The following is a 25,065-nucleotide window of genomic DNA, read 5'->3' as shown; positions in this document are numbered from 1 at the left end:
CCTATGAGGTAGATATTATAATCTCCATTTTACAGAGGGAAAAATAGAGAGTTTAAATAACTTGTTCAACATTATAGAGCTAAACATTATAGAGCTAATGAGTAGCAACACTAACATTTGAACCCAGATTCATTTAACTATAAAGCCTGCCAACTTCCTATGGGGATATCAGGGGACAGAGTAAATATAATTTTCTTTTAGTTCTTTGCTAGCTCTCTCTAGATAAATATAAAGAACAGCCAGATGATACTATAGTCATACCCAACATAATTAATTACCCATGGATATGATACATTCTTCTTTGGTAAGCTGGGATTGAGGGCAAAGCCGGAACTATAAAACAAGTGGCCACTTCTTACTTCTTTTTCCATCATTTTCTCAGCCTGTGGTAGAGGTGTTATGAAAATATCCTACTGTTAAGAACTGGGCCCATCTGGAGGGAAGCACAAACATAACTGGATACTGATGAATGCAAGCCCAACTGCTGTCTATGATTTCTGGGCTGCAAAGCATCAGGAAAGTCAAAAGGCATTCAAGGAAAATGGCAGAGCTGATAACACTCAAGTTTCTCAAAAGATGAACTGTCAGAATGAGTGGCAGATCCAGAACTTGCATTAGGAAAAGCTCAACCTTTTGGGAAATTATGAAAGGGGTGGCAGCTTCTCCAAAGGACACAAATACTATCTACCTCTCTATACACTGACTCAGACATACAACAGAAATAGACTGCTCAGAAAATACTGGGAAGTCCAATCCTATTTAAAAAGCTTGGGAAGCTGGGCATGGGGATGTATGCCTGTAATCCCAGCATTTGGGCTGAGGCAGGAAGATTACCATGAGTTTAACATCCCCCTGAACTACATAGGGAGACCTTGTCTCCAAAAAAAAAAAGCTTGGAGGACAGGCCCAACGTATTTATTTATTTATTTTTTTGTCTTTTTGAGACAGGGTCTTGCTATGCAGTTCAGGCCGGCCTTGAGCTCACTTTATAGCCCAGGCTGGTCTCCAACTTACAATGATCCTCCTGCCTCAGCCTCCTAAATGCTGGGATTATAGTCATGAGCCACCACACCTGGCCCAATTTATAAAAAGACTTATATAATAAAGAAAATATACACACACATGTGTGCATGTGCATGTAGACAAATGTACAGACCAAATGCTGCTTAAATTTCTACTCACCATACTTTGCCATCCGACCAGATCTTAGGTAGGGGCCACAGATAAATGTACATGTTAGATTAAGAAAAGGAAAGGCGTAGTATAGGTGGCTGAAAACAATATTGGGGATGCTTGGGGCCTCAAGTTCAGAAGGCAGGTATGTAACCACCATCCTCTCCTATCACTGAGCTGGGGCTACTACAACCCACACATGGGCTTTTAGTGCTACAGAACAACTTTTCTTATTCTTGGTGTCTCAAGAAATTGCTGTGTTCCAAGATGAGTTTGATAAAATCAGCCCATAGCACCAAAACTATGGACAGTACATAGCTTAGATTTCACTATTTTGTATAACAAAGGCTATAAGCCAGATTTTAGTTTATTGCTACATTTTCCCCACAATCTGAGAATATGTACTCCCAGTTACTTTTTCATATAATGCTTAGGGTTGGTTTAAAAAAATCATGCAAATCTGAAATGTTCTTTTCCTTAGAAAAATGTTTTACTTACAGTGTACTGATTTACTTCCTCCAAACACATAGCCTCTAACAGGCAGAGTTAGAGGAGTACATGCCATAATCTATAGTCTAACAATATTTAGGCACTGTACCTGTTAATACAACTATATCCGACATTTGTGGACACCCCAAACCAGCTGCACTAAAGATAATAACTATGGGGGGGGGGCGCATCTAGATGAAGTCTTTATCCTGATGGGAATATCTTCTTGTTTTAAAGTCTAAACAGGATATTGGGATTATGCCTTTGGCCAGCTCATTGGCATATGGGAAGATTACATAAAGCCCACATCTAACTATGGCAGGTCTTCAAACTTATCCTGTTTCGAGTTCATAAAGATGTAGAACTGGAAGCTATGAAGTCACAATAGCTAAAATGCAACTGCACTGTTATATTATATAAAGTCAAATGAACTATCGTGCAGATCCCTGGCTGTCCCTTGACCAGAAACATTTAAAAGGAAACCTCAAGTATGCTGCGAGGTAATTATTAGAATATGTGGGTACCTTTATTCCTGAATGTCAAGTATTAAGGCTCATCTCCATGATCACTTCTTGCAGTAAACACGTAGGGCAACTCTTTACAGACTGCTTATTACAGGTGCTGAGCTCTTGAGTTCGGGGTGGGGGTGGTGGTTTTCCTACACCAGCCAGGGCAGAGCTGACTCTGTGAAGGGCCAGCCTGTATAGCTCTAAGTCTTATCCTGGTTCTGGGTACATTTCAGTTCTGCTCCAAGTCCACTTTGCTCCAATTCAGCGATGACAGACATATATTTGAACTCATTTGGTCTGAAGTTAAATGTCTCCACTAACCCATAGGTCTCTTTACGATCAGTGGCATAGAAGAGCTGAACTTGATTGGCGATGCACTGTGCCTCAGTAACATTCTGCAAGATAAAAAGAGTGCTGAGGTTTCTTCCGGCACAGGACCATGAAGTTCTGAACCTGAGTTCTGTGGTGGGTGCCTCATCCAGGAATCACTGCTTCTGAGAGCTTCCCTGACCGCCTGGCCTCCTGAGGCTTGCCCCTTCTCCTTGTTTATCACAGTCACAGGATTATTACACTTGTCTTGTATGTGTCCTTTTCCCCCTAATACACATTCCTCAAAGACATAAATCGTGGCTTGTTTTATGGCCCTACGTGCACACATCTGGTTAATATTTGAATAAATTAATGCATATGTTCATAATTTCCCTCTTTACTTAATTCCTAAATAACAAATGTATCTCCTGAGGAAAAAAAAGAACAAGAGTTTCCCAGCTCTAAGAAGTAGTTTATGGGTACTAAGTTATTGACTAACCAGACACACACCTGAATGAAACCTTTACTGACCTCACCAGTCAGAAAAACAGTGCCAGAGCCAGCTGTGATGATTTTAGGATCTGTCTACAAATTTTATGATATTCCTTCTTTTGGTGAAGCCTAAGTTCCCTTTCCTTGAATAAGGCTGTACTTAGTGACTTGCTTCTGACAAAAGACTATGATGACATGATAGTGGGGCTGGGGATTTAGCTCAGCGGCAAAAGCGCCTGCCTGGCAAGCACAAGGTCGTGAGTTTGGTTCCTGGTACCGGAGAAAAACCCCCCCAAAAAAAAAGACATGATAGAGAAGGACTCCTGTTACTAACACACATTAAGAGACTGTAGCTTCTGTCTTAAATCACTTGCTCTGGTGAAAGCCAGCTGCCTTATCATTAGGACATTCAAGTAGTCCTATAGAGAAGCCAATGCGCTGAGGAATAAGGGCTCCGCCAATAATCATGTGTATGGGGCCGAAATGGATCCTCAACTCCAAGCAGCCTTCAGATGACAACAGCCCTAGCCAGTATCTTGTCTGTAGCCTCATGAGACTGTGCCTGGCTAAGCGGCTCCTGAGTTCCTGTCCCACAGAAACTGGGAGGTAACAAATGTTTGTTGTATTAAGCCACTAAGTTTCGGAGTAATTTGTTTTGCAGCCATTTATAACTAATCCATCAGCAAAGCCCTAGGAAGAGAAAGGGCCATGTCTCTAAAGTGCAGTGCACAGAAATGGTGAGCAGATAATACCTGACGAGGGGTGGGGTAAGGTTGGGGAGACACAGGCTATACACTCAAAACTTCACCAAAGAATTACCTCAGCTCTGACTTGTTCCCTACACAGTTTGCAGTTCTGGCTGGCCAGAGGCATTTATCCATCATCACTCAGTTCACATGGCTAAAATCAAACCCCAAAAGATAATGGAAAATTCTCACTAAAAATTGATTGCTCAAAGTGTGCTTTAGCTACAGGATGACAAAGATGAGTTTATAAACACTACTGGCCATGCTTCACCTTTATTCCCTTCATGGGACTTTCAGATCATTTCTCAAAAGCAGACAATCATCTCTCAGACTGGGTGTTCCACTAGAAGCAGCCCCCTCCAAATGTGGCTATTTCAAATTAATAGAAACTTAGAGTTGGAAGGAGTCTTAGAAATCACCTTGTTCTCATTTAATTGTGCAGGAAACCAATGCAGACGAGCTTAAAGAATGGGTCCAAGCTCATGTGGTTATCCGGTGGCAGACCTCAAGATTTCCAAGCTGGGACTCTTTCCACTTCATTCTGCTACTGTTTCTGATAATTAAGACTGACTGAAGCTGGTAACTCTACTTCAGCAATTGTTCTTTCTTAAACTCAAACATGCCTCAAGAACAAGATCTTCCTAAAGCAAGTGTACTTCTACAATTGGAGGCAGATACTACCACTCTGAGGCTGAAGCTGATAAATGAGACTGAAATGAGAAAGGACAAATAGATTGCACAGCAATCATAAAACTGCCGCTGGTACCTGGAGAGAACACAACAGGCATCATTAGCTACGGGCATATAGTTGTGGTTCTATCTTAGTGAAATTCGACTGGGAATGGGAAAGGAGGAAATCACTATGTATGGTGAAGGTTTCACACGTGGACAGTGTGGAGAAAGGTAAAAGACAAAGAACTACCTTACATTTAGGAAGTCACTTATTTGTCCACAATCTCTTACCTGAAATTCCTTAGGGCCATATATGTGTTGGATTTACAATGATTGGATTTTAAAAAAGGTAATAGATTCAGATAATATATTGTGTATTATATAACTCCTCATATTCAAACATACTAATATTTCACTAATAAAACACAATATTCTATACCAAGTGAAATTTAATAAAGACTATAAATGGCCTCATGTCAGTTTAAGTAGACATTTAGCTCCCAAATGAGTTCAAATCATGTAAGATTTTGTGACTAAATGGGTAATAAACAACTATTTTCAGAGTTCGTAGATTTCAGAATTGTGAATAAGTGATTAAGGATCTGTATTAAAATCAGCTTGGGAGAGCATGAAGGAGACAAAATTATGCCAACTTTATTTTATAAATAAAAAAAGTTCATGTAAGTCTCTGGAATTTTACCTCTCATGATCTTTGACAGAAGTGCCACACTTTCAGGGTCACTAGGTAAATCCAAACAGGTAAAGGGTTCTTACCAGAAATGTGGAATCCATTTCTGCTGTCATCAGCACTATTCCCTTTTCTTCCTTAAGTTCAGGGTAGTGATATAAAATCAACTGGCTGGCTGCAGCGTCCCCTCGGGTCTGCAGGAGAAACACTTACTAAGGCTCAATAAGGTACCATGACAACAAACAACAATTTCAAAGCAATAGAGAGTCTGGAGGAAATTCTGGCTCTTGATACCCTCTTGGGTGGCCAGTGAGCTTGAGGACAGGTATGTGGGGGCAAGGTCGGACCTGCAAAGGCAGGGTGAAACTGACAGTTTGCATGGTGTTATTTGTGTCTTCAGTTGGAAAAGGTTTGGCTTTTTTCCCAGAAAATGTTTATAGAAGGCAGTGAATCCTTCACAGCAGCCATACATTTAAAAATAAAATGGCACAAGCAGCTACCAAATCAAGTGCTAAAGAAAGCAATGTCCCTGTGTAATTGCCACTTTTATGGACTAGTGCATTTCATAGCTGAAATCTACTCCCCTTGGCTGGCTCTGAGACTGAGCTCTTTTAAGCTGTAGTAAGAGCTGGAGAGTTTGTGCATGGGTCAGATATGTAGTCTGTGGTTTTAAAATATAATTTGTTTGGGGTGGGAAAGGAGAAAAGAATGGGGACATCATAATTTCATGAAGAACGATGAGGGCAGTGGTTACTAGACCTCAAGTGTAGATTAGGAAACAAGGGTAAATTCAAGAGCAAACCTTCATGCCTCATCTTGTGTAGAAGGAAAGTACTTTCAAAATAAGATCCCTGAGCCTCACCTCTAAAATTTCATAACCCTTTTAATTAATGTATCTAACTTTTGCTAAGGTATTCTTCAGTCTCTTTGTTCTCTCAAACAGACTTCTAGTATTTTACTGATCATTTTGGTCATATTCTACTGTTATATACTAATCACTTGAATCATAATTATGTTTCTGGATCTCTCTCTCTTGCATTCTCTCTCTCTTGCACTTGGGAATAAGCTTCACGAAGGCAAGGACTTTGTCTCAGATCTCCAGGTCTTAGCATGGCTCTCAAAACAATGATATTTTGGTTAAGGTCGTATACTTTGGGGTTAGACAACTTGGACTCAAACCCAGCTCTATCACTTAGCAATGTGAACTAATTCTCCAACCTCATATTCTTCTTTGTAGATAGAAATAACAATAATCATTTAATGGTATTCTTTGAGAATTAAATGACACAATGCATAAAAACATCTCGTCCATAGTAAGTACATATAGTGTTAGTTATTATAGTATGTGCTCAATAAATTCTTCTTGGATGAATTATTAAAAAATTGTGAAAAGTTGTTCCCTCATTCCATTTTGTATTTTATCCCAACTTTTTTTTTTTTTTTTGAGACAGGGTCTTATTATGTAGACCAGGCTGCCTTTGAACTTGTGGCTATCCTCCTGTCTCAGCTTCCCGAGTGCTGGGGTTATGGGCCTGTGCCACCACACCTGGCTACTTTACCTCAATTTTAAAGCCAATCTGAATCTCTGTTTTTGCCAAATGCAGCCTTTAACTACAGAACATCAATCTTTGTTATTATTTAAAATACTTTTATTTTAAAAGTTTCAAATGCTTAGAACCTAACTTTTAAATCTAATCTATAGGAATTAAGCAAAGAGAAAAAGGAGTCAAATAAAGTAACATTAAGTGGAAACTTCACTTAGCACCTTGGAAATGCTGACTTGGTTAATAAAACGCAGGTAAGACATGGAGTCTTCTTCAACAGGCTTACAGCTTGGGTTAAAAAGATAACACCCTGACTTAGTCATGTTTGTTAAGTGAGGCACATACAATAAATGTTATTGAGGTCTGAGGAAGAGACAACAGAGAGCCAGATGTGATGAGATAAAGTGTTCTGGGGTCTTTTCTCATTTCTTGTTACCCAAGAAAAACTAGTGCAACATGCAAAGTATGAAAATCCATCAGTGCCCCAGCAAGTAGTGCTAGGAATTAGTAGATATTCTGTACGCCCAAGTCTTAGCAAGCACACTTAGTCCCACCAAATGATAGGCCTCTTTCCTCTATCCCTGCGCTTGGTAGGACACAAAACACGTACCTGAATATTTATAAGTGCAGTGAAGTGAAGTTCAGTACCTGTCCATTGTCCAACAAAGAACTCATAGCCTTCCCTTCTTGGCAGTGCACACAGAAACTGTGGGATACAGATACATAAGGCACAGAAAAGTCAATAAAGTCATGTGCTCTATGTCCAACCACCTGTACTTCTCACTTCATTTTTTCAATGCTTGGTTTTAAAAATAATTATGAAATTAATATATAATAAACACTCATGCACCCACCTAAAAAGGAAATCATTAGAGGTCAATTTGAAGATCTCTCTGTACCCCACTCTAACCCCATTAGAGGTTAACATCTATCCTGATTTCGTATCTCTCATTTCTTTCCATGTTTAATACTTTTAATGCACACATATATTTGCCTTCTCATTATGACGAATGAGTTCAAGTGTTTAGGTGTCATTTCACTCCTTTGGAGAACTATCCCTCTTTTTCTTTTTTTTTTTTTTAAATATTGTCTTATTATGTTGCGCAGGCTGGCTTCAAACTCAAAGTCCTGTTGCAGTCCTGGGATTATAAGTATATAAGTATATACCACTGTGCTTGGCTTTGGTGAACTATCTAGTCAAAATTCTTCATTTTGAAATTGCATTGTCTGTTTTTTTGAATTATTGGGTTATAGGAATTTTAAATATAATGGGTTACTTCCACATTTTGGCCATTGGGACTTATGTTGCAAGGAACATGAGTGTACAAATAAAACGTTTTACTTTTAATGAAATCTAAGTTAATAATTTTTTTTATAGTTTGTGCTTCTTGTGACATACTTAAGAAATCTTTGTCAAACTGATCTTCAATAAGATTACCTCTTTTATTTCTTTCTATTAGTTCCATTTATGTCTTTGATCTACTTTGAGTTAAATTTTGTATAGAGTGTAAGGTTAAGGGTAGAGGTTAATTTGTATGCACATGTTTTTATATTTGTTTTAGCACAATTTACTGTACAGATCATCTTTTCCTTATTTAATGATGCTGGCACCTTAGTTGAAGACAACTAACCACAGCTAAGTCGGTCTGTTCCTAGACTATACCCTTCCACTGATCTATGTGCCTGTCTTTACTACGATAATACAATGATTTCATTCATGCAAATCAAAAGCCTATTGGGATTTTGATTGGGATTGTATTTAACCTAGAGATCAATTTGGGGAAAACTGACATCTTAACAATATTAAGTCATCTAATTCATGAACAATGTATACCTCCCATTTACTTAGGTATTTTTTATTTTCTGTCAGCAGTGTTTGGAAAATTTTTTTGAAAAAACTAGAAATCATGGTCAATACCAACTCAGTTGTCAAGTCAGCTATCCATTCCCTTTTCTTGGGGCCTTCCGTCAGCTCTTTACTCAAGCAATAACAACCTCAGAATTGTTTTTAGGCACATAATGGCAAGACAGCATAGCCAAAACAGCAAGGAAAACTGTCAATAGAACAGAACTTAGAGGAGGTTGTAAAGATTAAGGTCTCAGATGTCTTCTAATATGTACCTACACTGATGGGTGAAGGCCCACATTCAGTAAGGCTAAAAATGTGGTAGAGACCCAAAAAGGCAAAGGTCATGAGGTCAAACCCATATGATCTTACAGGTTGAAAATATCATTTATTAGTACATTAAAACGTAAGCCTCTTTGTTAAATGAACATGTAAGACAGCATGGACTACAGGAGGTGAGCTGGAAAGCACCCTTGCTTGGCAGCACTGACAAACAGTCTCTACACAGTCACCAGGAACTTACTGTTGGACAGGACTGAGCCCGGTTCCAGATCAAATCAAACTTCTCCTTCTGTGAGTTGGAAAAGAGTAAAATTAATTCATAAACAGGAAAATACAAGAGATCACAATCACAATTAAGTTCATAAAGACTAAATTCTAGAATTACACTACAACCAACCAATCCTCTTCTATTTAAATTGCTCTTATGACAGAGAGACAGAAAAAGCCAGATGTATGTTTTGGTGTTCGCTCTTAGAATTATATGTGAAGATTAGGTGGTCAAATGCTATAAACACTCCAGGGAACTCACTAACTCAATTCAAAGGAGAGCTGAGGTCTGTTCAAATGAGTTGGTGTAAAAGAGCTAAAATATGATGAAAATACACACTGCTCTGGTTTTTAAGATTTTTTAAAATTTTAAACAGAGAAAAAAATAATAAAAACGATACAGAATTTCAAAATAAGATAGGAAATTAGCAATGGCTATTATATTGTATATTATTATCTTCAAAGTAGCTGCTAAGATTACCAGATACAGGCATGCAAAACTGATCAAACAATGTAAGTGCTAACTGTCCCTTTTAATGAACTAACAGAAATTAGTAGTATAATTACCTTAGCTATTTTGTGTATATATACATATCTTTTGTCTCCTTTCTTCTTTTCTCTTTTTTCCCATCCCAGCTGTTCCTTCCTTTTGAACAGTTTCTTTCCCTTTCACCATATCTATTGTACCTTTTGGATCTTATTTACTCTTTCAGTTTCTTATACTAGGGAGACAATACGATGTTTACACATGCGTGTCTGGTTTATTTCACTTATGAGTATGGTCTCTAGTGATATCCATTTACCTATAAAAGCCTCAAATTTATCTTTCTTTACAGCTGAGTAGTACTCCACTGTAAAAAAGTACCACATCTTCTTTATCCACCCCTTGGCTGATGGTCATTTGGGTTGTTTCCAAGATTTAGCTATTACAAATTGTGCTGCTATAAACATGGGTGCACATATATCGCTGTGTTGTTTTCAGTTCTTCTGGAAAAATATCCAGGAGAGGAATAGCTGGGTTGAATGGAACCTCTAATACTAGTTTTTTGAGGAATTGTCACACTGATTTCAACAGTGGTTGCACCAGTCTACACTCCCACCAGCAGTGGAGAAGGGTTCCTTTTTCCACACAGCCCCACCAGCATTTGTTATTGGTTCATTTTTTGATGATAGCCATTCTTTCTGGGATGAGATGGAATCTCAGTGTTGTTTTAGCATTGCTTGAATGACCAATGATGTTGAACATTGTTTCATGTATTTATTTATTCGCCATTTGTATTTCTTCATTTGGGAAGTGTATATTCAGCTCAGATGCCTATTTTTGGATGGGGTCTTTGAATTTTTGGTGCCTGATTTTTTAAAATTCTTTTTATGTTCTAGATAGAAATCTTTTGTCTGAGGGACAACTGGCTAAATTTTTTCCCAATTTGTGGGTTTTCTTTTCACTCTGTTGGTGATTTCTTTTGATGTGCCAAAGCTGATGAGATCTCAGCTGTTGATTCTTTGGAGTATTTCCCATGCAATTTGGTTTTTGATCATGAACTCTCTGCCTACCCCTATGTCTTCAAGATTTCTACCTACTTTCTCTTCCAGTAGATTTAGTGTTTCTGTTTTAATATTTAGATCTTTAATCCATTTTGACTTTAGTTTAGTGCATGGTGATAGACGTGGGTCTAGTTTTAGTTTTTGGCATGTAGAAAGCCAGTTATTCCAGCACCATTTATTAAAGAGGCTATCTTTGTTCCAGTGAACATGTTTGACCCCTTTGTCAAAGGTAATGTGACTGAGAGTGTTTATAGTTATGTCTGCATCTTCCAATCTGTTCCACTGATCCTCAGGTCTGTTTTTTTGCCAGTACCATGCTGATTTTATCACAGTTAGACTGCTCTAACTCTTGAACTCATGAAAGGTAAGGGTGTATATGTATAAGAGGTCAAAAAAAGTGACACACATAACAATCAAAACGATTGGCTTAGACAAGTGAGGAACTAGCCAATAACCCAGTATTTCAAAAGTTTTCCTCAAGCCAGGTGTGGTGGTGCACCCCTGTAATCCCAGCACTTGGAAGGTTGAGGCAGGAGGACTGCCGAAAGTTTGAGCCCAGCTTAGGCTACTTAGTGAGTCTAGGTCAGCCTGAACTACATAGGGAGACCCTGTCTCAAAAAAAAAAAAAAAAGTTTTCCTATATTAGCAGAAAATCAGTAAACCAGAAAGCAGCATTCCCGGCTCAGACCTTAATGGTTAAGAGACCATCTCCAACACAGCAATTTAAAGAAGGGAAAAACCAAGACAATGTCACTTCCCAGAAAGAAAGACTAGGAGAAGGCTCTAAGTCACCATGGCTATCTGTCACTTACAGACAAGAAGGGAAGAAAGCTATGTTAGAGGCCCTGTCTTAAATTCCATAAGCTTGGTTGAAAATACCAAAAAGAAATAAAAGACATCTAGAAATCACTGAGTAACACAAACTTATAACATGCTCTCTTGTCAAGAGACTTGACTCAAAGACATTTCTAAAACAGAAAGAGGGAAAACAAAAGCCATAAATATAGCATATGGAGCTTCCAATCTTTGGTACTTAGGGCATAATAAAAACCCTCAGAGCTGTAAAATCCAAGTTCTCAAGAGGCCATAAACACAGGAAAAGTAAAGGCAACTGCCGCTGAGGTTACTGTACTGACCTTCATGCTGTAACACTTCATTTCCCCTCCAAACTACTTACAGGAATGACTGCGTAGACTGTATCTTTTGCTGCAAAATACTGCTGCCAAATCTGTATAAAAAAAAGAGGGTGCCTGTGACATCTGGGTGATCTTTTCAACCTGTGGTAAGAAATGGTGACAGCTTTCACTGCTAAGAGTAATATGCTATTTGATAATGAGGAGGAAAAACCCATTGTAATGCTTTTGTAACTAGTACATGATTATAAAAAAGATTTAATATCATAATTCTTATAGATGATTAAACTGTAATTCTTAATAACAATGACTTAGTAAGTCTGTCAGAGAAACTGATTCTATGACCTTTGAAATCATTCCTCTCAAAACGTGCCTTGTGTGTAATAGACCACCTCTCTTTTCCTATCGTCTTTCTTCCCTCCCCAGACTCACACCACCCTAGCCAACTACGGGCCTTCTCAGAGAACCAGGACATCAGTCATTTGGGGAGGTCAAGAGGAGCTGGATGTAAATCCCAGCTACAATTATTTATAAGTTATGCCACGTTGGGCTTGTCACTGAAACTTCCTAAGTAATATCAATAAAATAACCATAATATCAACCCCACAGGATTGTAGTAAAGACTAGTTCAATTAATATACTATAACTCTGTGCTTAGCATGGAGTAAACACTAAAAATAATGTTAGCTTTATTAGCTAGTGTTGTCCTCTTATAGGCAGCTTGAGACCCCACTTCTAGACAGTTTTCCATATGAGGAAGAGATAGATAGCACCGTCAGACTCAGCAAACTCTATCAGTCAGAAGTCCTACTTCTATCTGGCCATAAAAACAGGGAGGGCACAGTTAACTTTCATGATATAAATACCAAAAGGAAGGGAATAAAGTTACAAAATCAGAAACTAGGGAAAAGGAAAAAATGTTCATAGTTCTACCACTCTAGAGGACTCATTTTTGTTATTGTGATATATCTTTTTCTAGCATTTCTTAGGAATGTTTTTTCTTTTATAGTACACATACATAGACACAGGGCATATGCAATATTGTGTCCTTTGCTTTTCGTCCCTTAGCATATCATATATATACTTTGTGTTCATATTTTTACTATTATTTTATTGACTTCCATGTCTTTTCATGCTATTGGCTCTGACTGGAAAGCCCTCTTTTCCCCACCTCTGACTCTACAGAGATTTCCTGGCACCCAAAGCCAAGCCTATATACCTCTTCTTCCATGTAGTCTCCTTTGACCATTTCAGTCTGAAATTTTCCTCTGAATTCCTTTTGCACTTTTTTTTTAAAGTTTTTTGAGACAGGGTCTCACCATGTAGTCCAGGCTGGCCTCGAACTCATGCTAATCCTTTAGCCTCAGCCTTCCAAGTGCTGGGATTACAGGCATGCCTGGCTGCTTTTGTACTTTATACCTTTCTAAAGATGCCTAGGATATGCTACCTCATAATAATGCTATTTACATGTGGATCCCTCTCCCTTACTAACTTGCAAATCTCCTGTAGGCAGAATATCTGCCTGTATTGTCACCAATTTCCTGCAAATCAAAAAGTACTCAGAAATGCTGACTGGATGATAGACCATTGTGATTTAATAAGAACTATATTTGTCTCCTCCATAGTTGTTAACACAGAGCTATTAAAAGAGGCACTTAACCCAGGTTAGGAAGTATGCTAGAAGAAGGGGCACTTGGATATATTCTGAAGAATGATTAGAAGTGAGTAGAGTAAATAGGCAGGAAGATGAATAGGTAGAACAAGATGAAAAAAGAGACACATTCTAAGCAGAGGGTGACATCATTAGCAAAGACCTAGAAGTTAGGAAAGGCACCATAACCAAGATGACATCTGAGTGAGCTAGCCATTCTCTTTTAGGGTTGCTCAGTATTGTCAACATTCCCACTACAATGTGTGGACCCAGCTGACAATACTAATCAATGTGTGATCTGTCTAATCAACACATAGTGCAAAAGGTCTGTTACCTCTTAGAGTCTAGGGAAACCACTCTATTAATGGACTCTAATTTTGCTTTGCCCTTTAAAAAAAGCATGTCAAAACACTGTCTTCTCATCTGAAGGACAGTATATTTCAATTATAGTATTTTGACTTAATTTATGATATTAGCAGATAGTTTATGAATCAACACTGAAATTTATGAACTGGGAGATATTTCCTAACTCAGTTGGTCTGTATTACTTAATAATTATTCCAAGAACACAAATCTGTATCTAAAATTACAGGTCTAAATGTTACTTCCTTGTTCAGGCCTCCTAAATGACATGCTTGATGTCCATGTTCCAGCACTCTCTCAAAGGTACAGACTGAGATGTCCCCAGGACTGCATAAGGCTGTATTAACAGAAGTTAGAACCTTGTGCTGACCTTAGTTGTTTTGTGTTTGTCCCTCCACTAGGCAAGAGTAACTTTAAGGGGACTTAGTTGGTGAGGATATGATAGGTAAAGTGAGAGGAATGGGAGTAGGGAAACCTACTTGGAAAGGTAAAGAGTACTAATGATTTTAAGTAAGATGTGACAAGTGGAATGAAAAGAAAGGGAAATATATCTTGATGAGATATAAGAGCAAGACCAACAAAAACAAGTTTTTTTATGCCACTGTAATTCATGTAATTCATCAGTTTTGTCCTTTATTACTATTTTTCATTTCTGCTAGAAAGAGGTGTCAAAAAAGGTATGGTCCTTTCTACTCAGATTTGGTCCACAGAACACATTTTCATGGACTATGCCAACACATTTTCATCATTACCTGTTTTATTTCTTCTGCAGTTTTGTCTTTCACCATCTCAATGTTAAAGATTGAACTGAGAGTCTTGAAAGGGAAAACAAAAAGCAATTAACATCTACAACTAAGAAACAACAACAAAAATCCTGCATCTTAATCTTGTCTCTAAGCCTTGTGGAAAACATATCTAAGGATGGTGAAGCAGATCTTTAATTAAGTACACTACAAGCATAAGAAAACTGCATGCTCAGGGACAATGAGCCCACAGGCCCACACAGGCTTTCACACTTCTACTCCTAGGAAGAATCTGGTAGGTAACCATGTACTTCCCAGTTGTTTCAACCTCACTGGCAAGTGCTGCAGCTCTTTGCAGCTGGTAAAAGAGAAAGCTTGGTTGTTATTTTTAATTTAACTGCTATTCTACCAGAGGAAGCTCATTATTTGTAAATTAAGTGACACACTAAATATATTTTCATTTGATTTTTTAAACTACTCCCTAGAGAAAGGAGAAATTTCACTACATTTCCTTCAAATTTCTTCCAGCATTACCAGGACCCATACTTAAGTTACAGTCATGTTCAGAACACAAAAATTCATCTCTCATCTCTATAGTTAGAAAATGACCTTATACAAAACCACCAAATCACAGTAAATACATTCAGGTTTGCAGCGCGCTGCCATAGATGTCCCACATGACTTCAGATTTAGATCTCAATATTTAGAGACTTACCTTGTCCTTAGTGAATCCTTTGCTCATAGGCTGTTTCTCCAAGGCATCTGTCTGAAATACATGACGAGAGAGGGGATTAATCTATACTTATAAGAAAAAGAAAACCAAGCTAGCTGCAGTACAAAACCAAGCTAGCTGCAGTACCCAATCTTACTAAGTAATTTGACACTCAATGACTCTCTTTTGAGTCAACCTCCCCTCTCCACTCTTTATAACACATTTGAAAAGTTATTGTTTATGCAGCAATGCTCCTCTAAGATTCTGAAATGCAGCGATGAGAAGAATTTTTCTTTTGGTCAGTACTATCATTTGGTAGTACTGGGGAGTGCATCCTATACCTGCCACTGTGAATATGAGATATCTCTTTCCAGAATTAGATCTATGTAGGTTGCCTGTGCTCAGCACACTGACCTATTCAACAAAGAGACGAAGAAGAGTGAGAAACTGAAAGACATGTTTTCTAAGACTGCTTTGTACCTCTGACAACACTTCTGAGGGCAGAGTCCCGAGTGGACTTAAGTCTTAATAGTTCCTCCATCAAATTAAACACTATCTCAAAAAAGGCCAAGAACAACTGAAAGTAACTATTTTCTCTCTTGCTTACTATCTCTGATAGAAGCCACAGCCTAGAATCTTACTTTGATGGTTTCTGACAGTAGGAATGGCTGATACAGGGCTGATAATTCTGAGTCTTCCATTCAATCTCTAAACTCCATACCAAGCTTTTAAGCCTGTTGCAGTGGTTCAGGTCTATAATCCCAGCTACGAGGGAGGGGAAAAAAACAAGTATGTTTTCAGAGATAAAGGAGTAGTCTACATGTTGGATACCTACTTATGTTAAAAACACGTTCTGTCACTATGTGATTTAATGAATCCAAATTATTCATAATGATGCCCATAGAACTTGTACTCACAAGGTCGATAAAAGCCTGGTGCAGGAAACCTTGTTGGACAGGATGTTTTTTATTATACCCCTATACATTGTTTTTTATTATTTATTATTATAGCATTCTAGGATAGCTATTCCTTCATATTCAAGCCATCTAAAAAGGAGAGACATGATTTCATCTTCACACGATTCATCCTTACATGTACAATGAAAACAAAACAAATCCTTCATTTGAACAGCTACTTTCACATTTCAATCACCAAACCTCCTCTTGTATTCTTTTCCTGCACTGTTCTTCAAATACATAATTTGTTTCCATTTTCACTTAAAAAAACCCAAAGTGTAGGCCTATTATAGTTTACCAAATCTAAGATATCATTAACCTTAAGATTCACTATTATTTTATGTATGAGAAAATAATGTGCCAATTAGCAGTAACATAATACTTGGCTATCATATCACTTCTGAGACAATTTTGAAGATACTAAAAGTATGGAAAAAAAACCCCGTGGGCCTTAAAACTGATGAAATAAGATAACTAATTAAAACAGTTTAAACTACATGCCAAAGGTCTCAAAACACTAACTAAAAAATTTAAATGACTGCTTTACTTTGTCTCCTGTACTCTGGAAATCTGCGGGGACAATATTCTTTTGTCACAATAACTGACTGGTGATATCGGTGTTTATTGGAGGGTAGGAGCGCCAAATGTGCTGCAACTTTACAGATGAGTCTACATAAAGACAACCTCTGAATGTCTAGCCGGGCATCCTTGTAGGTGAAACCATTTTGTAATTACCCGGCCTATAACCTAATTTAAAAAAAAGTACAGCTTTAATAGACATTGACTTTCCCAGAAATATAATCACTATACAACCTGAGAGAAGACTGTACAATGTGGCACCTCAGGACAGTGATAAGCATACTTCTCGTGCTTTTGGGGGTTTTTATAATTACTAATACAACATTCCTATACCAGTTAGCATTTGCTGCTTATGTGCTCATGGTTATTTCACAAATAAATGAAACATCCAAGAACTTAGATGCTACAATGTATATTTTATTTAAAAATGCTTTAATTATGGCTAGAGCACTATACTGATTTTCTCACCAAAATTATGTGTTTCTCACCTAATTATGTTATAGTTGGGTTATATAATCCACCTAACTATATAATTTTATTTCAGGCAGGAGAGAGAGAATTAAATACCATTTATTATAAAAAGAGGCTATCAAGTCCCATGTGGTAGGGAACTGATGACTTGAAGAGAAGGCTCTGAGAATTAGAAGTACGTGTTAGCTGTTACCCATCCTCTGCCTAGCTAGATAAGGAAGATAGCAAGTGAATATTTACCTAAGAGTTGCCATAATTTAAATTACTTACTCTACATCTTATCATTATAAACCCGAGTTTTTAAATTTGCTTAAAAAGGGATAAAGACTTTTCTGCATAAAATTGCAAGTTTATAATACAGAAATATTTCCAAGACCTATCAACTGTAACTTTGCTCCTATAAATGTGTATTATAGAAAATTACAACTGTTAAAATATTTGTGGTAGGGAGTAGTTGGTTTACCATAGGAAGCTGAATTTGTTCCCCGACTTTATGATACTGGCCCACTGACTATTAATCTTGTTCTAATTGACTCAACTAGTTATTAAGACTGTGTATAGGCTCTTAAACTTTAAGACACCTAAGGCAAAAAAGTTATTTTCCAAGTAAAACAAACATCTCTGATTTTTACAATCCCAATTTTCCTCTGGAACCACCTTATTTTAGGTTCTCTAATGCCCAGAGCTGGAGTACTACATATTTTCCCTGGTTCCAGTCTTTCCCACTCCAATTTGTTTTGTGCACCACTCTAGATTAGCATTTTTCAAATCTTTGATTATAAGATCAATTTAATGGACTGCCAGCAGAGATTTTTAAAAGACGAAAAGGAATGTATTACTTGTCACAAAAGTAGCTACTGCAGGGCCAAGGATGTAGCTCAGCCGCACAGTGCCTGCCTGGCAGGTGCAAGGCCCTATTGTTTCATAAAAATTTTCTTATAATCATACCATATGTACTAAATTGCAACATAAAATGTATTTCTTACTACAGGGCTTGATCAAACAATGTGAATAACGCTGCAATAATTTTTCCACATGCTTTCCTCCAGCTTTGATTCCTGTTTAAGGATAACAATGGCTAATATGTATTAAGTATTTATTATGTGTTAGAACTACCCTAAAAAGTGATGCATGATTCTATTTACTGTCCTATACAACTCTATGAGATAGGTACTGTTATTATTCCTGTTTCAAAGAGAAGCACACTGAGATGTGGAGAAGTTATACAATTTGCTAGTAAATAGAAGAGCTAGTAAGTAAATAGAAGACCTAAGATTCAGTTCCTGGCATCTGCCTGCACAGTGCATCCTCTTAGCAGGTCAGTTATCCTGCCTCTACTCATCTGGGCTTTTATTCAAATGAATATGCCATGGGCATTCTGGATAGTGGAGCTCTTGGTAGGCTCTGGAGATATAGAAATTGGGCAAAGTACCTCAGTCTCTCCAGGAACTCCCTTTACTTTTAAAGCTTTTCCTCTGTTTAAGCTAATTCCTTATCACACAGTAGGAGTGCAGCACGAGAGGGCAGTGGTTGGTTGTTAGCAGACTAAGTCTAGCCTGCCAACTGTTTTTGTAACTGAAGTTTATTATAACATAACCACACCTGTTCATTTATTGTCTATGCCTGCTTTTGTACTATAACAACAGAGCTGAGTAATTATAACAGAGATCATATGGCGTACAAAGCTCAAGATATTTACTACCTGGTTCTTTTATAAAAAGTTTGATGATCTCTGTTCTACATCAAAGCCCTACTCTCTCGTTTCTGCTTTAAATCCCTCAGACTCTTCATAGTATAGGTCAGGTTCAATCTCCCCTGAGAAATTTTTCCTGACTCCTATAGTCTGCTATCATATATGCCTCGTCTGACTTGTAGATTGCAAGCCTAGTAGGACTAACTACACTTTTCTTCCCTCTCAGTCTCCACCATGACCATAGTACTTTGCCTAGAAAAAACAGGATACACATTTATGGCTGGAGACTGAATACAACAGGGAGAAGCTATGCCCAGATCAGAAGTTGATCCATCATGGAGGCCACATTAAGGATAGAACTGGAAGAAGTGGGGGAGCAGTGTTGGTAAGCCAGTAACACAAAAAGGGGCAGATCTTACCTTTTGCTCCACACATTTGATGAAATCACCTTGCCTAGAATACCCCACTGGTTGCTTCTGAAACTCACTGCGCTTTTCTAGGCGTGACTCAAAAGCAGCTGGGTCGGACCTGAACAAAGATAAATCAAAAGGTAAACCACCTGGGCCTTTTTAGATTTTGAAATAATAAAGCATTATGTTCTACTGCTACAGAGAAAGGACACAGGCATGAAAAGAGGCTGAAGGATTTGCCTTCAGTTAGTAAGGACTGGGCACAAGAAAGGGGGGCAGAATTTAGTTCTTCAACTGTTGTTAATCCTCAAGGGGCCAGTGTCAAATTTTTTCTCCTGCAAGATATACTGAAGTGCAACACAGGACCTTGGTCCTTCAGGTACTTATAGACTGGATAATTAGAATCCTCAGGATGGAAAGGATACTGTGAATTCATTTTGCTGAGTTACCTTCACAGGCAGGAATCCTACAGTGTCCCTACTAGGTGTCAAGCTTTTACTTGAATATACTCTTTAGTTTATCATAGGCTTGAAGCCATCTGTTTTGCAGAAAATTTAGCACCTGAGTGTTTCCCTGATCTATCCTCTGAAAAACTGCAGATGAAACAAGAACTTGTCTTTTGTATTAAAATAAACTTTCAAACTTCAAACTTGAGGCTGTCATCCTTGTTAAAAATTCTTCAGGCCAGGCATGGCCACACATGCCTGTAATCTCAGCACTTGGGAGGCTGAGGTTAAGATGATCATTGCAAATTTGAGGCCAGCTTGTTATATAGTGAGATCCTGTTTCAAAAACAGAGAATTCTTTGGGGTTTGTAGCTAACAGTGGGATGTTTGGCTTTGTATGCTTTGGTGATGACATCATCTACAGGCTCTAGTTTCTTGGCTGTGGGAGCCATAGTGTCATCAGGGAGTTTGGTGGACCCTCTCAATTAGGCATTTTAGGGAGCCCCCCCTTCCATAACATTCCTTTCTGGAGGTAACGTCAAATGCCATGTTTTTCACTGTCATGTAAATGGGCTGATCTAGAAGGACTGGGTCAGTTTTGCTGTGGCTACAAACATATCTGAGCCTACTATGGTAACTACATAGAGGTGAGAGGTACTGTGGCCAGCAGAGCTCTTGATGAGCTCTGGGGATATAGAAATAAATAAGGCAGAGTCTCCACCTCAAGGAATTTATCTAGTACGAGCAAGACAGCCATGTTAATAAGTTCATGAGAGCACTACAGATATCATGATGAAAATTTGTCCAAACATCCCCCAATGTCTGGTGGTTTCATGTTGCTAACTTTTGACTATGTTGCCGTTCCCCTTGTCCAGAACACCCTACCCATCCCCTCCATCTGGTTTTGGTTTGCACATCGTACTCAAAGGAAATTTTGCTAAGAGGTAAGGCTGGAAGCATCTAAGGTGTGAGACCCTTGTGTGGAACACTGAGGAATTTGGGTGTTACCCAGAGGTCAACTGTGACTTGGAAAGCTCACTCTTCAAGAGATAACAGTATGTGTAAATGTTAGTGGGAACGATCTAGTAGAGGAGAGCAAAATCATTTTTTGTTCATGAGTAAGAATGAATGGTAGCTGGTGGAGGTGTTTGTGTGTAAAACGGACCAAAAAGAAAGGGCCGGAGTGGTAGGCCAAGCAAAGATTTAAAAAATGACAAATAACTTGAGGATATCTAAGTTCGGTTGAAAGAAAGAAAAAGTACTCATTCATGTATGTCATCATTGCTTCAAAAAGCGAGAAGAATCACCACAGAAGCAGTGAGATGGACTGGGGTAGAGGGTCCAAGATTGGAAGTGAGAGACACTAGTGGATGATGGCGGTGGTCCAGGTAAATTAAGGCGGTGAAATTAGAGATAAGACACAAGGCAGAGAATTTACAGTACTAGATTTTTGATTTCCTTTCATAAGAGGACTGCCCTCCTACCCTGAAAAATTCTCTCCGAAGCTCCCTTTTTACCTCTGATCTTCAGCTCTTCCCAACTGAACTCTTCAGACCTCAACTCCCCCAACCATCCTCTCCAAACCTGTTCTAATCTCCAGGTCTTTCCCTCTGGAAGCTGAGGGGTAGTGTTAGAAACTCTGAATTGAGCCAGACAAACCCCGACCTCTGCGGGGGCGTTATTTTTGGCGAGTCTCTTCCTCTCTCTCTCGTCCTCACTTTCCTTATTTTAGTGGGAGGGTTTGACTAAGGGTCCCCCAGGGCCAGTCTCTGCGACAGTTCTCTCACCCTCAAGCTCCTTTCTCGCCAGTTCTCTAACTTATGAGCTCGGGAACTCGAGCTCTGCACCTCGGCTTATTCAATACGTGACCTTAAGCAAGTCAAGACCCTTCTCTGGAAAACTTCACTTCCCACTTCTACAATGGGGTCAGGTCTCCTCCGAGCTGCTTGCCCCACAGGGCTGTCAGAAAAGTCCATCTTAGCATTTTGAGAACTAAAGAACAGAGACAGCTGTGGAGAGAGCCAGGGCTCTGCAGAGACTGACCAGCTGTGTGATCTTGGGCAGGAGGCCCATCCTGAGTCTCGACACACCATCAGCAGGGGGGACAGTACTAGTGTGGAGTCCCAATGCCCGGCCCGGCCGCGCGCCGCAGTCCTTCCCTCTACCCGCTCCCCGCCAGCCGGCCGGGGCCGCACCTGCGCAGTTGCTGGATCTTGTCCCGGTAGCGGTGGTAGAAGGGGTTGGCCTCCAGCTCGGCCCCGGCCCCGGCCCCGCCGCCGTCCGCGCCCCCCGAGGGCTGGCCCGAGCCGCGGCGCACTGGGAACACGCGCAGTTGTGCGGGTGAAACAAAACCCAGGCCCAGGGTGCGGCTGCGCACCGTGCAGAGGCCTCGGTAGAGGCCGGCCACTTGCAGGATGGCCGGGCCGGCGTTACCTGCCGCCGCCATTGCCGCCCCCACCTCCCCCACCTCGTCCTCGGGCGAGTCTGCCACAGCCCCGGGCCCTCGTGCCTGCTCCATCGCCCTCCGGGTCCGCGGCGCCCGCGATTCGCCACCGAGGTTCCGCACGCCCAAAGTTCCGGGCGCAGGAGAGGGGCGAGGCGGAACAGGGGGCAGGGGGACCGGGGCGGGAGGGACTCTCCATTCCCGCCCCCGCCCCTGCGTGAGCTCCGGCAGTCTGCTGTGTGCTGTGCGCCGCTTCCTCCCGGAAGCCTGCGGGGATCACGTCCTCCCCCTCGGGACCAGCAGCCTGTGCGCGCCAAGTGTCCTCTGGAAAGCCCGGTCGGTCTTTCGGGTTCTCACGGAGCCTGCTGCCTTTTGGCACCAGCTGAAGCACTCAGTCCATCTTTCTGCGTTAAAGGCTGCTTCACCAGTTCTCATCACCACCGCAGCATCTCTTTACTGAGGTTGCTGTGCAGAACACTTTATTGGCTTCATATCTTTTGAAGCGGGTATCATCTCATTTTATAGATGAGGAAAGAGGCTGAGATTTGGAATGATGTGTGCAAGTTCTAGTCGAGGTCATGGCAAGATGCCAGCTGCTTCCAGTGCCTTGTTTCCCCTGATTTCTTGACATCTAACTGGAGATCGACCTAAACTAAACTTCTCTTCTCCACCAAAGGGACACCAGGAATAGTCCTTGACATGTCTTTTTTCGTTTTTTTTTTTTTTTCTTTTTAAATCCTTGGAATGGTCTCTTCCTCTTAACCCAGGTATCACCACCTTCTCCACTTCTTGAACCAGGTGTGTGAACTCATGAGGTCAGGAACAATAACATCACCGTGTCTGTGGCTCACCTGCTGCCAGCATGAGTGGACCCTCTAGAAGGGGAGCCATTAGTGTGCCTTGCGTAGAAGTCCTTGTCTGGGTCTTACTCGATCCTCCTAAGCCAGGGAGGGAGCCTCCAACCCTGTTTAGTCCAACCTGCACCCATGAAGGTGAAACCTGCCCTGTTTTAGGAGCACTGTCGGGGTGGGTCACAAAGTCCAAGTGTGCTTCCCAGTGTCTGGCTCAGGATTCTGGCACTTGCTGCTTCCTCTGCTCACATTTGCTCATCTAGGGCTCAGTCCACACATCAACACCTTAAAGGAGCTTTTCTTAACCAACCTCTCTATCCTTTCATAGTCTATTTTTTTTACCCTAATTGTGTCCTATTATTTTACTCTATTTTCTTTATGGTAGTTATCACTATCAAAATTCTTAGGTCCTTTTTTACATTCACTCGTGGAGGTTACATTCTAGTGGAGTGAGAGATATGCAGGAAAACAAAACAGGCTAAGAGAGATCTAAGTAAGGGGACATTCAAGCAGAGACCTGAAGGAAATGAAAGAATGATCTGTATGGATATCAGGGAAAACCCTTCCAGTTAAGGCAAACAGCAGATGCAAATGCCCCAGTGCAGGAACATGCTTACCTGGCTTAGGGAACAGCAAAGTTCTTGTATCTGCATGAGTGAGGGGGAAGCAGTAGAAGTAAGACTAAGGAGGTATGAGGAGGTTGGATAGATTGCTCAGGACCTTGGAAGCCTTAGTTAAAGACTGTGATTTTTGATCTCTGTAATTGGAAGTCACTGTAGGTTTTGAGCAGAAGAATAAGATGTTTCTACCCTTAAAAGAATCATCCTCTCTGATGATGGAATTTAAGGTATGTGGAGCAAGGATGGAAACTCTCCCAAGGCAAGGGTGTCTAATTTGTCTTTGTTCACCTAGGATGTTTTCTTTTCTTGCTTTAAAAATTGTACTTTTTCCTTCTAAAATTTAAAAAGATGAAGCACCAGTGTACTAATACAGAATCTATACTATCAGCGTGTATTTTAGTCTCTTATCACTACCTGGGCTAAGTTTACATACTTTACATAATAAGCACCTTCAATGTTGAAACCAAGACAGTCCCCTCTCTTTTAAAAATTAAGTTTATTGGTGCAGTTTAGATAATGATCACATTCATCATAGGGAATTTGTACCTGTACACAGTGTATCTTGGTTTCTGTTTTTTCTTTAGTCTTCTCTTACTGAACCAGGACTTCCTTGGTTTTAGCATTGAAGACTCCATGTCCTGAGAATACCCACAAATCCTGGCCAAACGAGATGGTTGGTTATTTGTACGGGGGGGGGGTCAATGATCTAAGGGACTAAAGTTATAGTGACGGAAAAGTGGTCAGATTTTGGGTATATTTTAAAAGTTTCAAAATTTTGCTGTATGAGTGTGAATATGATAGAAGGAAAGGAGTCAAGTAGGGCTTGCAGATTCTGGCCCGAATAACTAGAAGGACAGACTTGCTATCAGAGAGCAGGATGGGTGCAGGGAGACTAGATTTTGGAGAAAGGGTGGGAGCAGTTTGGTTTTGGACATGTTGGTTTGTGATAATAGACTGGCAAGGAGGGATGTCAACCAGGCTGTTGGGTAAATGAGCTTCTGAGCTGTGTTCCAGCTGGAGATACAACATGATACTTAAGTCTTAAGTGTGGATGAGATTCATCGAGGAGTAAATGTAGGTAGGATGCCAGGGACTGAGCTCTGGGACAGGCCAATATTTAGACATCAGGAAAAAGAGGAGAAACTAGTAAAGAAGACTGACAAGCAGGGGCTAGTGATGTAGGAGGAAAGCCAAGCGAAGTGGACCCTGGGGAAAACTCTGCTAAATAGTGTTCCAAGTAACACACTGGGGAACTATAAAGTAATTCAGTGGTGCCAAGAAGCTGAACCAAACCTGTGGGGAGATAATTCTGTGGTGGACCAGTCTCTAACGGAAGTGATGGACACATCCTGCCTTCAAGATGCCACTGGATGGAGTTCTTCCTTCCAATAACTCAGGACCCCCTGGAATGCTCAGTGCTCAGAACCTGGTA

General features: G+C 40.1%; 1 protein-coding gene across 8 annotated transcripts; it reads right to left on the bottom strand.

The window, feature by feature from the left end:
• Positions 1-2,151: 2,151 nt before the first annotated feature.
• Positions 2,152-25,042, bottom strand: Atpaf1 (ATP synthase mitochondrial F1 complex assembly factor 1). Of its 8 annotated transcripts, none has more exons than XM_005398659.2 (10): positions 24,927-25,042; positions 24,180-24,290; positions 19,283-19,391; positions 15,168-15,218; positions 14,462-14,524; positions 11,740-11,790; positions 8,992-9,039; positions 7,233-7,328; positions 5,165-5,272; positions 2,152-2,566 (listed from the first exon to the last, which is right to left on the bottom strand). In XM_005398659.2, the coding sequence occupies exons 2-10, from the start codon at positions 24,266-24,268 to the stop codon at positions 2,372-2,374; spliced, it is 810 nt and encodes a 269-aa protein (XP_005398716.1). In that variant the 5' UTR covers positions 24,269-24,290; positions 24,927-25,042; the 3' UTR covers positions 2,152-2,371. The 8 variants fall into 8 exon arrangements, 7 of the variants coding, with proteins under 7 accessions (XP_005398716.1, XP_005398718.1, XP_005398719.1 ...); XM_005398661.2 differs by lacking the exon at positions 24,180-24,290 and adding an exon at positions 15,806-15,929 and having other exon boundaries at positions 24,927-25,040; XR_001236686.1 differs by lacking the exons at positions 24,180-24,290; positions 24,927-25,042 and adding exons at positions 4,138-4,428; positions 21,915-22,322 and having other exon boundaries at positions 2,481-2,566.
• Between the last annotated feature and the right edge of the window lie 23 nt (positions 25,043-25,065).

The sequence above is a fragment of the Chinchilla lanigera genome, unplaced genomic scaffold (genome assembly GCF_000276665.1).
Source record: "Chinchilla lanigera isolate Chin_1 unplaced genomic scaffold, ChiLan1.0 scaffold00063, whole genome shotgun sequence".
NCBI classification, from domain to species: Eukaryota; Metazoa; Chordata; class Mammalia; order Rodentia; family Chinchillidae; genus Chinchilla; species Chinchilla lanigera.
Note: the sequence above shows the minus strand (reverse complement) of the source record. Positions and strands in the feature narration are given on the sequence as shown.

Bases quoted from the DNA above. Each gene is read 5' to 3' on its own strand.
- Atpaf1 (XM_005398657.2), bottom strand. From the start codon at position 22,237: ATGGAGCAGGCACGAGGGCCCGGGGCTGTGGCAGACTCGCCCGAGGAC. The intron at 19,392-21,914 runs GTGCGGCCCCGG...ATCTTTGTTCAG, and splicing joins AAGATCCAGCAACTGCGCAG to GTCCGACCCAGCTGCTTTTG. The intron at 9,040-11,739 runs GTAAGTAGTTTG...TCCAACTCACAG, and splicing joins CAGTCTACGCAGTCATTCCT to AAGGAGAAGTTTGATTTGAT.